Source organism: Diabrotica virgifera, chromosome 2, assembly GCF_917563875.1.
Source record: "Diabrotica virgifera virgifera chromosome 2, PGI_DIABVI_V3a".
Taxonomy (NCBI): Eukaryota; Metazoa; Arthropoda; class Insecta; order Coleoptera; family Chrysomelidae; genus Diabrotica; species Diabrotica virgifera.
The window spans coordinates 7,434,500-7,451,726 of NC_065444.1; the positions used below are offsets into that span (position 1 = coordinate 7,434,500).

At 31.5% G+C, this 17,227-nt stretch overlaps 1 protein-coding gene across 1 annotated transcript in view; it reads left to right on the plus strand.

The window, feature by feature from the left end:
* LOC126879421 (F-box/LRR-repeat protein 2) overlaps positions 1-17,227 on the plus strand; it is a 69,669-nt gene that overhangs the window by 26,512 nt on the left and 25,930 nt on the right. The window contains exons 3-4 of the mRNA XM_050642431.1: positions 2,904-3,101; positions 6,550-7,011. Coding sequence (XP_050498388.1) covers positions 2,904-3,101; positions 6,550-7,011 — 660 coding nt within the window. The remainder of the gene's footprint in view (positions 1-2,903; positions 3,102-6,549; positions 7,012-17,227) is intronic.

The following is a 17,227-nucleotide window of genomic DNA, read 5'->3' on the forward strand; positions in this document are numbered from 1 at the left end:
CTTGTATACCGTAGGTGACCGTAGGCTCTATGTAGTTATAACAGACTTCCTTGCTATAATCCCAAAGCCGCGTTAGTGGTATAAAACGGTAGGTAGACTATATTATTATTAAGGCTGGCTTAGACCAAATGGAAATAAAATAAAACATATGGACAAGCATAGATGGAAATATGTTTGGATTCTTGACATCACAAGTGGATCTCCAACTTTAATTTTGATATAAATTTTCGTCACAACGAATAAGTTTTTAAGTTGATTTTAGTTGATAATAGAAGAGGATATAAATAAAAAAAACCAGACCTAATCTTGGCAGACCACAAATGATTTGGTTAAAGTTAATATTATAAGCGATAGATATAAAAATACAGAGGAATTTGCAAAAGCCATCGCCAATTCGCCAACATCCACTGAGGAAGATGATCTTCCTACCTTTATAAGATGGATTCTATATATATTATATCTTATTATAAGATGGATTCCTACCTTTTCCCTTTCTAATTTTCAAAAAAAAAACAATGTATCATCGGGGCTAACTTATCCACGTGATAAATAACAGAAATATTAAACAATACGGAAACCTAGAAAATTATTGCATTCGTTATCGTAACAAAAAATCAACTTCTATATCTTGGTCATTAAATACTTATTACCATTATTAAAAATTTCCAAATTAGATTTGCTAATTGGTCGCTTTGCTATTTTTTTTAATTAGTTGACTGATAACCTTCATTACACATAATAATAATGAACAAAGATAAGGAGTAATTAGTGCCAAAGCTCGCAACGAGAATATAAAGAAAAATAGGTAAAAAATATGATCATTAAAATAGGACCGTGCGGAAGATTCGTGCAAATATTATAAGAATTGTGCATTTAATGATAGAAGCATATAATTTGGACCACATATACTACACATATAAAGGTTCAAATGTAGATATGAGGCATTTGCAGATGAGAAAGGTATATTTTGCCTTTTACAAAAATGGCGGGCATTCAAAATGGCGAGTATACATATGTGACTAATAGCACGATAACTTTTGAACTAAAAGTCCGATTTCAACCAAATTTGGTATGTAGGTTCTTTGTTTGATGTATAAGATCGAGCTCTTGAACGAGAAGAATCGGTTTACCAGAAGTTGTGTTTTTCCTGATTTTTTACGTAAAAATATGTTGTTACAAAAAAATAATTACTAAATAGTTAATAATTACTAAATAGTTAGTAATTTTGCTAATTTTGGCAAAATTGGCCAAAAACAAAAAAATTATCAACTAAAATCACTAGCCAATTGTGTCTGAGTTTAGCGAACCGACTATAATTATTATACTCTAATTATAACAAAGTGGACTACTACTATCATTGTTTGATTTGCGTGTATAGATATAATGCTATGTGGAAATGCGATCAATGATTGTCCCCGTTTAGGATTTTGTCCTCTTCAGGGTTTGTAGTGAATGTATAGTGTTGGCAGCAAAAGCAAACAGTCCGAAAAACACACTGGGGCAAGCGCCGTGTCCTGGTGTTTTTGGATCCTGAAATAGAAAGGAAAATAGGTAAAAAGGTGGAGGGCAACCGTGAATACCTATTTCGGACTATTTGGTCATCAGTGCGATGCAGCCAAGTTATAATAGCAATACGTCATTTTGACGTATCTCGAGGCGTGATTTCACGATTCTGGCATCTAAATGAACAATTTAGTAATCACTAAAAGATATGGAGCTCGTCAAGGTGTAACTATTACTTGACAGGATCGGTATGGGGTAGGGTTAGCTCGTCGAAGAAATCGTGGACTTGGATTAAGGTAGACACAACAACATGTATGTATTGAGGCTTACAAGAATGGAGTTCTGTGTGATTCGTGGATGCAGCAAGGTTTTCTCTTAACCCCGATTCAAGAAGAATCAGAGTTTGAAGAGGACAAGGTCGACAAGAGACACTGAGGCATGTACAGGGTGTTCGTTAATATAGTTATCTACAAGTTATGATGTGGGCTGGAATAATTTTTCATAATCGAACTGTTCCCGTTTTTGTGGAAAGTGGACATTTTGAATAAATGCCAATATATTGATCGTATTTGAGAACCTGTTGTCCTTCCATTTGCTACATGTAGGTCATGATTTGTGTTACATGCAGAATAATATAGGATCACATACTGCAGCAAAAGTAAAAGATTTGTTTCATAATGAGGATATTACACTTTTACGGTGGCCAACTCAATCGCCAGATCTTAATCATATTGTAGACTCCCCACGTCTATCCATTTATCGTCCGTTTGCTTTGTAACTTTTAGAAAGCTTGGATTTAGGTTTTATATGGTTACTAGCAGGTATTGAACGAAAACAATAATAAAATCAAAACGAGCAATCAACAATAGTTACAATACCTACAATTTACTATGCCTTCGATGGCTTCTATTGGTAGAGAAAATGGAGCTTCCTCACATAGGCGCATTAAATACACACTCATTTAAACATTGGTTTGTTGCTAAATAATTCAAAAACGAAACAAAGGAAACATATAGGTAACAACAAAATACAAGGTAAAAATACAAGGTACTTACAATCAGGACGTGTCAACGAGGTCGACACTATTTCACGTCTTCACATTTCAGTGGTCGGGATGCATCTCATCTGTTTTTTTATGCCATAGGGGAGAATCTTGTATCTCAAGTGGTTGAAAGTCCATTTCTTCGGCACATGTGGATTTCGCTAATATGCGAACAAGGAACAACACAGGCGTCGACAAGGGAAAAAAAGGGATACGATTTCGAACTACATATCTAAGCAACCAAAATCAATTTTATGGAATTTCCAACAGGTTGTAACCATAATTTGTTTTTCAGCGTAAGAAATCTTTAGGTTCTTTGGATGTCACTTTACTTATATTCATTTTTTTTTTGTTTCAGTTAAACAAGGTGTTTGTAGAAGATGAAGCTCCGATCAATAAGAAACTACCCAAGGAACTGCTCTTACGTATTTTTTCCTACTTAGACGTCGTTTCATTATGCAGATGTGCGCAAGTGTCGAAAGCATGGAATATTTTAGCATTAGACGGCTCAAATTGGCAGAGGATCGACCTCTTCGATTTTCAGAAAGATGTAGAGGTATGCGGACTTAGCAATATTATATCTTAGTTCATTTGAGGCCTATAGAATCAAAATTCGCTAGATCAATGTTTTGAAATTTTTCATGAGACCAAAAAAACATAAAAATATAAATTCTCCAAAAATATCCGGCATTTCTCAATCAAAGGGGCATCAATAAATGTCATAAAATGGCACACTAATTTGTACTTTTAATTTGAATTTAGCAGGTTTTGAATGCAATAAAAATTAATCTATTTTCACCAGATTTCACAATGAATACAAATACTTTTGAAAAAGAGTTCACTTTGATATTTGGCAGTTATTAGATTTTGAGGGAATGCCGAAACAGGTCGATTTTTGAAGATATTCTTCTTTAGGCGCAATTCGATTGAGGGTAAAATTGTACATAAATCTGCGCGCCTGCGCAGACAGTATGTACACAGACAGTATGTAGTTCATTGCTAATCTTTCAAGATAGGTATGTATGTATCTGTAACCGTGCAAATAAGTCATTAAAAGAATATATTAGTGTTTTTAGGAAATGTATTATTTATTATAATTATTGTGTTTTTGGATTTGTGTTTCTCTGTAGTAAAATAATAAAATATTATGTAAGCATAACATTTTTACACTATATGTCGCCGTGTTGTTTAATTATATCCGAAACTTACATGTCAATTACAAGGACCTCGCTGGAGTAGTTGGTAATGCGTTAGCTCTGAGATTGGAATGACGCTGGTTCAAATCCTGGGAGATTCATATATTTTTTTTATTTTTGGTTGTTTTAATAAAAATTTTTTGAAAGTGGTAGATAAGAAAGTTAGTTTGATTTTTAAATAAAATACAAATAACCTGTTAAGTATATTTACTTCGTTTAAATTACCTATTATATAATAGAAGAATATCTTCTTACGTGCGTACAAAGTACAAACACATTCTTTTTTATTATTAAATTACAATTTTTTCATATGTATCTCATACTAGTGACGTCATCCATCTGGGCGTGATCACGTAATCGATGATTTTTTAAAATGGGAATAAGGGTCGTATGTTATCACATTTAAAAGAGTGTTCAACTCTCTGTTCAATAATATAAACAATATTCATTATTTATACAGGGTGGTAAAAAAATAATTTTTATTGTTGTCATAATATAGAAAAATAAACATTTTGGCAAATAAACATTGCTTTTCGCTTAAATTAAAAATGTTCAAACTGTCAAGAGCTAGGTGAGAGGCTGTTTGTGATTTAATTTAAGCGAAAAGAAATGTAAATGTTTATTTGTGAAATAAACATGTATAAACATAAACTGAATAGAGAATTGAACACGCTTTCAAATGAGATACCACACGACCCCTATTCGCATTTAAAAAAATCATCGATTACGTCATCGGCTGTGATGGATAACGTCACGTACAATGAAATATATGCCAAAAAATTGCAATATAAAAATGGACCTACTTCGGCATATCCTTAAAATCTAATAGGTAACTATTGCCAAATATCGAGGAGGACTCTTTTCTTTGGCTCACCCTGTATAAATTTGTATTCGTTGTGAAATCTGGTGAAAATGCATTAATTTTTATTTCATTAGATAGTTTATTTGAATTTTAATTACCCTGCTCAAAACGCTCAAATTAATGATTTTTAACCATTTTTTCAGGCCTGTAACTCCTTATGACACAAGTCTGCAACTCCAAATTTTTACTCCTTATTTTACTTGCTAGGGGCTAACATTCAGCCAAATGTCAAATTTTTTCATCCGTGCCCATCAGAGATATAAGGGGTCAAACTTTGAGATTTTTCAAAAAATTACATTTTTGAGATTTTTTTTGAAAAAATTTACCTAAGTTTCAAAGCTCAAACTTTTTTTATTTAAAGTATGTACACCTGGTTCCAAAAAAAACTGATACGACTCTTGACGCGTATTTTGTAGAAAATTGAGCAGTGTATTTTGAAGGATAAATACTTCTTCTTCTCTTCATTTGAATGGCCTTAGGATAAATACTTAATATTTACATACTGTCAATGTCACTGCCAAATCTTAAAATTTGTCAGATAGCTTATTCTGTTCCACGGTTATTAGACTTTATTATTAATCTTTATTATTAATACTTTCTCCGCAACTGAGGGTATCTTATCAACTGTATTGTTTTTAAACAATAGATGATAAAATAAAAATATTGACAGTTCAAAAATGTGAACATTATTGCATTGTGTGTGGCCTAAGTTTGGGCTGAAAACTGAAATGTATTACATTTTTACAAAATTTTGGAATATGTTTAATTACGTAGACCAATTTTAACAGTTGTTTTCAATACAGATTTGAATCATCTACAAATAGTTTCTAATGTCTTTTGATGTAAAATAATTAGGGAAGCTGGAATTCAACAGTTTAGAATTTTACATTGAGTTAATGCAAAATTGTGACGCATGTCAAAATTCTCAATGTATTTTAATTGTATTCATTTTTTTTCGAATCCTGAGAAAGCTAATAAATATTTTTGAAAAATTTAAACTCAGAATGAAAGACCGAGGGCTGAAAGTCCCTGAAAACTTCTATAATATTTATTTTTAATAAGTTACAGGGCTGAAAATAAAAAAAAGTGTGATATTTAATTTCAAATATTTCATTCAATAGAAACTGCTTGTTTATTCTAAGGGGCTTTCCTCCCTCGGTAATAATGTAATCTTTCATCCTGCGTTTAAATTTTTCTAAAATACTTATTAGTTTTTTCATGAATCAGTTGTTTGTTGTTTGTTTATTTTATTATTTGTCTGTCAATAAATATAATGTCAGATCAATCAAATACACTGCTCAACATGATGAAATCTTACTAAGAGTCGTATCAGTTTTTTTAGGAACCGGCTGTACGTATGTCTTTTGCAGAAAAAAATTACAAACCATTATCGGCTTGCCTTATGCTCTTAAAAAAATGCTGAAAATGTAATTTTATCCGTTTACCTTTTCAAACTATGAGGTTCATTTAAGGCCTTAAGGGTAGTTTGAAATTAAATAATGCTACAGGCCATTTTTTTAGAACATATTTTTCTAAAAAGTTTGGTTTTTGATTTATTGTTCTAGGACAAACCTCAGTGAAAATATTGGCTAAAGTGCGAAGCCATGTTTTCCGTGAAAATGATCGATACGCTTCAACAAAAATGGCCATCATCGGCAAAATAAATTTTTAAAAAATAAAATGAATACAATTTTGTATTCTCTATAGACTGAAGTTTAAAAGGTAGAAAAATAAAAAATATTAAAAATAGTCAAGCTACCACCTTTGGACCACTTGGCTTGGATTGACCCGACCGTGAGGGAGGGGTAATGGGGTGGAGGATTAATATTGCGCTACATTTTTTTTTGATCACATAAAATCTAACAAAAATGTGGGGGAATTTTGCCTTCTATCTTAACGGGTACTCTTAAAAAAATAATAAACAAGATAATAATTTATTGTTTCAGGGTGCAATCCTAGATAACATATCACATCGATGTGGTGGTTTCCTGCGCCAGTTATCTCTCCGAGGATGCCAATCAATCGCAGACGGCTCAATAAAAACCTTAGCTCAAGAATGCCCGAACATCGAGGATCTCAACCTCAACACGTGCAAAAAACTCACGGATTCCACGTGCACGTCCCTGTCCCGCCATTGTCCCAAATTGCAGAAACTCAATCTCGACAGCTGCTCCGCTATCACCGACATTTCCCTCAAAGCCTTAAGTGATGGCTGTCCGAATTTAACGCATATAAACATAAGTTGGTGTAGTAACGTCACGGAGAATGGCGTAGAAGCCTTGGCCAGGAAATGTACGAGGTTGAAGAGCTTTATTAGTAAAGGATGTAAGCATATCACTTCCCGGGCTGTTATTTGCTTGGCGAGGTTTTGCCATGAATTGGAAGTAGTTAATTTGCAAGGATGTAATGTAAGTACAATAGATTACATATTGTATATGAAGAATTTCCAGTTCTCACTGTATTCCCTCACTCAACCGTTTTCTCCAGTTGTTTCTGTTTTGCCAGTCCCCTTACTGCAGATTTCATCTTTCCGTTGCTTCGTCCACTTCATCTCTGAAAGATCTTCGGGGTCCGCCTCTCTTCCTTCTTCCTATTGGGCTCCACTCTGTTATTCTGTTGATATAACGTTTTTTGTCTGCTCTTCTCTGACATGTCCTTAACAGATTAACCTCTTTTCTGTTCTATGTAGTCTATAATATCTGAGTTCATTCCCATTCTTTTCCTAATCTGTTATCTATTCTAATAATAAAACACTGAAAACGTTTGTTTTCTATACTTCCACAGAATTTATTATAACTAAGTGACTACAGCTGTTTCGGCAGAGTGCCTTTCTCAAGTGATATAGTTTACAATGTGTTTGCCTTTTTAAGTCTTCAACTGAAGAAATTGAGGAGTGGGGAGCTGTTTGTCTCGAGTTGGTCATTCAGAATTATATCTGTATTTTTCAGTTTATTAATTTCCATAGATTCTAAAAAAGATAGCTTAAGGCCTGTATTTTGAATATGCAGAATTTGAAACTCTTCATTGAAAGAATGATTATGATCTAGAAGGTGAAATGCGTATGTAGAAGTGTCTGTTTTTCTATTGTTGAATGCCCTTTTGTGTTCTGCTATCCGTTTGTCAAAAGTTCTGCCAGTTTGACCGATGTACGTTTTCGGACAGTCACCACACGTTAGTTTGTACACACCACTCTGTAGTTGCTTTCTCTTTCGGCTTTTATTGTTCTTAATATATTTGCTTAAGTTGTTGTTAGTTCTGAAAGCTGGCGTTATTCCTTTCTTTTTTATGTATCTGGCTATTTTTGTTGTTATCTTGCCAGTATATGTGAGAGAGCAGAAGGTACTGGGTTCTTTCTGTGGTGGTGGATACACTAATTTCAGGGCTTTCTTATGGAGTTTTTGGTTTAAAATTTTGTTAACTGTTTGTTCGTTATAGCCGTTGTTTACTGCTATTTGTTTAATGATGTTTAGTTCTATCTCGAAGTTATTTTTTGTTATGGGAATTTCTGTCAGTCTATGTATCATGCTATGGTAGGCTGCTAATTTGTGTTGTGTAGGATGGGATGATAAATTGTGTATAGTTGTGTCAAAATGGGTAGATTTATGATATACGGAAAACTCATGTTTGTTGTGTAGTCTGGAAATCGTCACATCTAGAAAGTTTATGGAGTTATTCTGTACTGTTTCTATTGTAAACTCAATATTATTATGAAGTGAATTAATATATGATAGAAATTGGTCAAGCTGTTTGTTAGTTCCTGTAAAGCATACTAGTATATCATCCACGTATCTCCACCAATATAAGAACTGGTTAAATACGGGATGTTTAGAAATTGTTGTTTTAAGTTGGTTCATAAATATATCTGATAGCAATGGGCTTAGAGGATTACCCATAATAAGTCCTGCACTGTTGTTTGTGTATATTTGATTATTGAATTCAAAATAGTCTTGATTTATGCAAATTTCAAGAAGGTGTAAAATTTCAGATGCAATGATCGGATTTGTACTATTATGGTCTAAAAGATTCTTAACTAAAACAAAAGTTTCTGTAGGAGGAACACTAGGAAAAAGATTTTTTACGTCAAATGAAATTAGTCTGGAGTTGTTGGGCAATTGAAAATGTTGTATTTTATTAACTAGTTCTAGTGTATTTTTTACGGTGAATTTAGGTGAAAATTTAGTGTATTCTGTAATAATATCTGACAGTTTTTTTGAAAGTTTATATGACGGAACTGTATAAAAAGAAACTATACTAGTATGCTTTACAGGAACTAACAGACAACTTGACCAATTTCTATCATATATTAATTCACTTCATAATAATATTGAGTTTACAATAGAAACAGAACAGAATAACTCCATAAACTTTCTAGATGTGACGATTTCCAGACTACACAACAAACATGAGTTCTCCGTATATCATAAACCTACCCATACTGACACAACTATACACAATTCATCATCCCATCCTACACAACACAAATTAGCAGCCTACCATAGCATGATACATAGACTGACAGAAATTCCCATGACAAAAAATAACTTCGAGATAGAACTAAACATCATTAAACAAATAGCAGTAAACAACGGCTATAACGAACAAACAGTTAACAAAATTTTAAACCAAAAATTCCATAAGAAAGCCTGAAATTAGTGTATCCACCACCACAGGAAGAACCCAGTACCTTCTGCTCTCTCACATATACTGCCAAGATAACAACAAAAATAGCCAGATACATAAAAAAGAAAGGAATAACACCAGCTTTAGGCTATTGATTATATTCAAAATAAGATAGCTAAAAGGAACTACAACGTTAACGGGGTTTTATTATTTCATATGGTCAATGGACATCTATATATGAAAAAACCGCGGAGTGCTACCATTTAAAGGGGTGCGTTTTTGAGAAATGGGTGAATTAGTCCCTGGGCACAGGTTACATTAGGGTGAGTTCTATGCACTTTTGGTACAAACACATCTACATAAAAATTGTTCCTGGTTAAATTTCCTATCTAAATATTACTTTTTAAAGTCAACGATACTTTTTTTTGCAAAAATATATTCAAAAGAAAAAGCACAAAGAAACCCAAAAGAAAGAAATATTGTTTTCTGTGCCATAACTTTTGTCCACGAGGATATAGGTATAGACATTGCTTTACAGAAAAAAAACCTGCATACTTCTTCTTTAAAATATTGTTTAGTAGAGGTAATTAGGATTTATAGTTTTCGAAATATGATTTTTCAAAATTCGCCACTCACAGCAATTTTGGGCAATTTTCCTTGTTATTTGGCAAATATTGTTTTGTAACTTTTTTCTACGTAACTTTAGGTATATGCAATGGTACACGCAATAGGAATAGAAATCAATACCGTTAAAGTGGTCTACTGTATAACGTTGTACGAATTTTTTTAAAGAGATTATGGTTTTTCAAGGTTTTATACTTTTAACGATTTTTTATAATATATAAAAATAAAATAATATTATATAATATATTATATATATTATATATAGTATATATAATATAATATTATATATTATATAATATATAATATAATATTATATTATATATTATATAATACCTAATATAAAAAAAAAGAATGTGTGTGTGTACTTTGTACGCACGTAAGAAGTTATACTTCTATTATATGATTATATGATTATAAACGAAATTAATATACTTTTTATTTATATTTTATTTAAATATTAAATTAATTTATACTTACTACTTCTCAAACATTTTTATTAAAACAGTGCCAAAAAACACATTAAAAATGCCACAAATGATTTCTGAACATTAATTGTCAGAAAAATTTTTAACTAAATACGTATTTTCTGAAAATAAAATTATATAATAAATATACTTACAATCATAAAATGTATAAAAAAAATAAAAAAAATAAAAGTTTCTATTGGGATTCGAACCAACTTACCACGCGGCTGGTATTTGCGTTGTATTGGGATTCACCCGCATTAAAACTTCGCCACAGAGACAGCTTGTCATTATGTGCGAAGATCGTCTAACTAAACAGATTAACCTTTTGACATTTTTAACTTATGTAAATCAAATTATTTTGATTTTGAATTGAAATGATTTAGAATTGAAAAAATACAACAAAACATAGAGTAAGAAGACAATATATTAGGTGAATATTGATAGAAATTTTGATGGTAATCAAATTATGTAAATAAAAGTATTACATACTACTTATGTATTTTGGTAGGTTCAAGGTAGGTATCGGAGCCCGTATAACGACTAATAAATTTCGCAATCACTTGCGTCGTGCAAAGTGGCTATGTTCAAATATAACAAAATTTGATCAACTATTTATAAAACACTTACCAGTGAAAGATTCTTTAGCTTTGAATAAGCGAGATCTGCGGCACTCATACTAGGCACAGTTTGATGAGCTTTCACATTGGCATGCAACAATCATCCCTTCTATGTAAATAAGTCCAAAAATATAATATGAAAACTATTTAAAAAGGCAGTATAACCATTAACTAACTTTTTGTTTGTTGTTTCTCTTCCTACAAATTTTAAAACGCAACAAGCATACATTATAACCAAACCATGCACAGTCCCACAGCTGTGCCACAGCTGCCATATTGGATAATTTTTGTCATGTCATTTGAACATCCAATCAGAACAAAGTTATAATGCGCATGCGCCCGGTCGCTAGGTTTTCCCATATAAAATTTCACCGTCATTACGCCCGTAAAGAAGTATAACTTCAAAAAATATTATTGTTTACAGTTTTTACGATTATTTTTGAAATTACTCATTATAATTTTTTTCCTTCTACATTTAGGTATATATAATATTATATAATAAAAAAAGCTTATTTTGTTTACTTTAAAATGGTGTATTACAAAAAATTTTAGGATTATTTTTGAATTAGATATTATTTTTCAAAATGTAATAAGTACTTATAACGATTTTTGATTTTAGGATTATTTTTTTAATTTCTCATTATAATTTTTTTTGTCTTGTACATGAATATACTATATATTGCTCAATAAAGAGGGCTTTCTTTTACAAAAATTACATAAATATTAGTCTTAGAAAACATCACTTCAGTTAAAATTATTTAAACGTTGACATTTAAAAAAATTTTAAAATCAAAGTCCATCTCTTCGTTAGCATTAGCTTCAATATCTTCCTCTGACACCTCAGTTATCTTAGAGTTCCCACAATTAGTACCCATGCACATGTACCCTTTGCAGAATATTGAACAACTAATTCCTATCTTCCTACAGCCGCAGTTTTTTGTACATTCTTTGGTACATTTACATGCTATTTGTTCAAGCAAAGCTTGTGGTGCAGGAGCTTTGACAGTAAATATTGGAATTAATCCATATTTTGAAGTTTGCCCGGCCGAGTCAAGTGGATCCAAAGTATTACCTATAAAAAATAAGATTCAATCATAACACACAATCACGTAAAAAGTTATAATGAGAAATTTAAAAAATAGTCCTAAAATCAAAAATCGTTGCAAGTACTTATTACATTTTGAAAAAGCATATCTTATTAAAAAATGATCCTAGAATTTTTATATTACACCATTTTAAAGTAAACAGAATAAGCTCTCTTTTTTATTATATAATATAATATACTTAAATGTAGAAAAAATAAGTTATAATGGGAAATTTAAATAATAATCATAAAAAATATAAAAACTCGTTAAAAGTATAAAATCTTGAAAAAGATAACCTCTTTAAAAGAAGTCGTACAACATTATACAGTAGAACATTTTAAAGGTAATTGATTTCTATTCCTCTTACATGTACAATTGCATATGCCTAAAGTTACGTAGAAAAAAGTTACAGAACAATATTTGCGAAATAACAAGGAAAATTGCCCCAAATTGCTGTGAGTGGCGAACTTTGAAAAATCATATTTCGAAAACTGTAAATCCTAATGACCTCTGCCAAACATAATTTTAAAGAGAAAATATGTAAGTTTTTTTTCTGTGAAGCAATGTCTATACCTATATCCTCGTGAACAAAAGTTATGGGACAAAAAACAAAATTTCTTACTTTTGGGTTTCTTTGTGCTTTTTCTTTTGAATATATTTTTGTAAAAAAAAAGTATCTTTGACTTTAAAAAGTTAGAAATTTAACCAGGAACAATTTTTATGTAGACGTGTTTGTACCAAAAGTGCATAGAATTCACCCTAATGTAACCTGTGCCCAGGGACTAATTCACCCATTTCTCAAAAACGCACCCCTTTAAATGATAGCACTCCGCGGCTTTTTCATATATAGAGATTCACTGACCATGTGAAATAATAAAACCCCGTTAACGTTGTAGTTCCTTTCTATAGTACATAATCAATAGCCTACTTTCAGAACTAACAACAACTTAAGCAAATATATTAAGAACAATAAAAGCCGAAAGAGAAAGCAACTACAGAGTGGTGTGTACAAACTAACGTGTGGTGACTGTCCGAAAACGTACATCGGTCAAACTGGCAGAACTTTTGACAAACGGATAGCAGAACACAAAAGGGCATTCAACAATAGAAAAACAGACACTTCTACATACACACTTCACCTTCTAGATCATAATCATTCTTTCAATGAAGAGTTTCAAATTCTGCATATTCAAAATAAAGGCCTTAAGCTATCTTTTTTAGAATCTATGGAAATTAATAAACTGAAAAATACAGATATAATTCTGAATGACCAACTCGAGACAAACAGCTCCCCACTCCTCAATTTCTTCAGTTGAAGACTTAAAAAGGCAAACACATTGTAAACTATATCACTTGAGAAAGGCACTCTGCTGAAACAGCTGTAGTCACTTAGTTATAATAAATTCTGTGGAAGTATAGAAAACAAACGTTTTCAGTGTTTTATTATTAGATAAAATGAACTTCCATCAAGTAACGGTCGAATCCATCAATTAGTTATCTATTCTTTCTCTTCTTGTTATTCTGCAGCTTCTCCTTTGGAATTCCATCTCTGTTCTGATTTTGTTTTCTGACAAGCATACTCCTTGTCATGGTGTTATATATTCTTCTTTTTGTTTGTATACCGATGTTCTTATCCCACGTGCAGTCTCTTGTTTGCCATAGTATATTATTTATATCTTCTTTTTTGTTCCTTTGTTTAATATTATGAAACCTATATACTTGTACTTGTCTGTTCCTTTGATTTGTCTAACTTTGTCTATTTCCAGCTGTTTTATTCCTGTATTCTCCGTTGTTAGGTGTTCAGTTTTCTTTAGGTTTATTTCTATTCCGTTCTTTGTATTTTCCTGTTCCAGTTTTCTCATCATAAAGCTGAGGTCATCTTCGTCTTGTCCGACCATTATTTGGTTGTCAGCAAAACTTAACGTGGTATAATAGGTATTCGTTTCTTATTGGCATGCCCATTCCTTCGCACTTTCTTGGGTTTTTCCTTTATATTACATATGCTATTGAATAAAATCAAATAGAATTCTTTAACATTTCGGCTTTATACAAATAAGACATTAAATAAATGTTCTTGTTCTTTTTTAACCCATGTTCATCCATTCCTGGACATGTTTCACATATGTTCCCCCACCGCATTCCAGTGGCTTGCCTCTGTTTTTGGATTGTCTCGGTATTTTTCTTCTGTAAGTGCAGTCTCCCAAATGGAGGTTGTATATCATCATCACTATCTTTCCTCTATCTCTCTGCTCTGAAGAGTTCTATAGAACTGCATTTAAACCAGTATGAAAATCCCTTAAATGTTTCAACCATCACATTCTTATTCTTCCTCCTTTTACCTTTCCTATATTATCAATTTTAGCATTTCATATCGTTGTCCCTACTTTTGTCCTAGATATTGCAACTTGCTTATTTTTATTATTTTTATCAGTTCAAACTATTTGTTCATTTCTTGCAATACTTTCGTAATCATTTTCCTCGGTGCCCATGCTATTCTAAGCGCCCTTCTGTAACACCACACTTCAAATGACTAGTTTATTACTTTTAATTCTAATCTAAGGTCTTTATTACAGATAATTGTTTTCATTTTTACAATCGCATTTCTTGCTATTTCTATTCTAGCCCTTATTTCTGTTGTTTGATCATTATTTTTTGAAATTCACGTTCCTAGGTATTTGTATTTATCAACTCTCTCTATCGGTACATCTCCCAAATGTATGATTGTTGAAATATTTTTTGTTTTCTTTGATATTATCTATCACCTATCTACGTTAACCTTCTTCCGTTCGTTCTACGTTCTTCCTTTACATTCAGATAGTAATGCTTCTTAAAAAAATGGATTCAGTATATAGGGTAAGGCAGATAAAGGGCCTATTAGAAATGTCTCGAGAACTAAAGGCAACAGAATCATGAAAATTGGAATAAAGGGGTTTTGAAGAGTAATCTATTTAATGAAAATATTTTCATCTATTTTCTACTTCCGGTTATACCGGAAGTTGCTTATAATTTCTTTTTTTTTTAAGGACACCCTGTATATTTTTACATTTTTGTATTTTCCTCGATGTCGCCTTTCTAAATATATGAGGTTTTATAGTATTATACAGGGTAGTTTAAAAGATAATTACGTGTTTTTATTAATTTCGTTGCAACTTTCACACCCTGTAGGATTATAGTACTTTAACATAAGAAACTCTATTTACGTTCAGATGATTTTTAATATAATCTACCATTGTTAAACATTATTAATATAACTATAAATTGAATTTTAGTATACAGGGTTGGTCAAAACACGGAATGAATATTTTCTGAGTTTTCTTAAATGGCACACCCTGTATTATAGTATTGTAATAAAATGATATTTTATGGTACTTTTTTATTTTATAAGCATTCCCTATACCTGACTGCTTTAATTTGTGAGTTATTGGTGATTGAAGCCAAACATTAATTGCAACAAAAAATACGTGAAATTTTTAGGTTGGCCTTGAAAATATTCAGTCACAAATAATTTTTCGGAAATAAATACATATATTAATCTAGAATGATCGTTAAAATTCCTAATAATGGTTGAGCTATCAAAATACTTACGTAGTTAAAATTGTTGGTGCGATTAACAATTAAGCACAAATTAAAGCAGTTAGGTATAGGGAATGCTTAAGAAGTAAAAAAGTAACATAAATATCATTTCATTACAATACTAAAATACAGCGTGTTCCATTTAAGGAAACTTAGAAAATACTCATTCCGTGTTTCGACCAACCCTGTATACTAAAATTAAACAATTAGCTATACTAATAATTTCTGACAGTAGTAGACTATATTAAAAATCATTTGAACATAAATAAAGTTTTTGATGTCAAACTACTCCAATTCTACAGGGTGTTAAAATTGCTACGAAATTAATAAAAAAAACGTAATTATCTTTTAAACTACCCTGTATAACAATAAAAAACCTGATTTTTTAAGAAAGAAGACTTCGAGTAGAATCCAAAAATGTAAAAATATACAGGGTGTCCAATTTAAAAAAATGAAGTTATAAGCAACTTCCGGTATAACCGGAAGTAGCAAATAGATGAAAATATTTTCATTAAATAGATCACTCTTCAAAACCCCTTCATGCCAATTTTCATGAGTCTGTTGCCTTTAGCTCTCGAGATATTTCTAATAGGCTCTTTATCTGCCTCACCCTGTATACATTGAATAGTAATTGAGACATAATATATCCCTGCCTAACTCTTTTAGTGACTTCATTTGCTGAACTGAGTTCTTTATTTATTACAATTTGTGCTCTTTGATTTCAGTAAAAGTTTGTTATTACATACTCTTAAATCCCTTTTGCTAATGTTTTTTCTTTGTCAAATGCTTTTTCGAAATCAATGTAACGAATAAGCACATACACCTTCACATCCAAATATCTTTGAGCTATCATATTAAAAGTAAATAACGACTCTCTGGGTCATAGTCCGTTTCTGAAACCAAACTATCATCTATTCCTTCTTCCAGTTTTTTTATGTATACGGTCGTATATAATTGTCAAGAATAACACAGGCCAACAAAAAAAACTTTTATAAAACTTTTTTTACAAACTTATGTGAATCCTATGTATTTTTTGGCGCTAAAAAAGAATCTGAAATTAGATTTTACGTATCACCCATAGTTTTCCCACAATATGACACTGGTTTATTATACATTATAATAATTTGAAAAAGACAAAATACCGAAATACATTAAAATGATACATTACTAGAATACAATCTTTTATCTAATTCTTATTTTGTAATAGTATAGGTCTGTGCAATCATTTCAGGAGTCAATGCTTTTGTATTTTCTTTCTCTTTTTTATTTAAAACTTCTGAAGTAGCTTTTTCTCCTATGTGAGGCACTCTGTTGTTCCCGATGAAGTGACCAACAGTAATCACCCATCACATTATTGTTCCAACGTCCCTGGTATCGTTTCTCCATCACCTTGATATCCTATTGGAATCGTTTGCCTTGTTCTTCACTAACGTCACCCAGATTTTCAGGGAAAAGGCAAGATGGTTATGCAAAAGGTGGATTTTGAGGCTCATTTGACATCCCAAATCTTATCTAATATCTTAAAAAACTTATCTAATAAATTAGCTAATATAAGGTCGTAGTTAGGGTCTTTCACATTACCTAAAAACTTGATTACAACTTGTTTGAATGCAATACAAGCTTCTTTTTCCTTAGTAG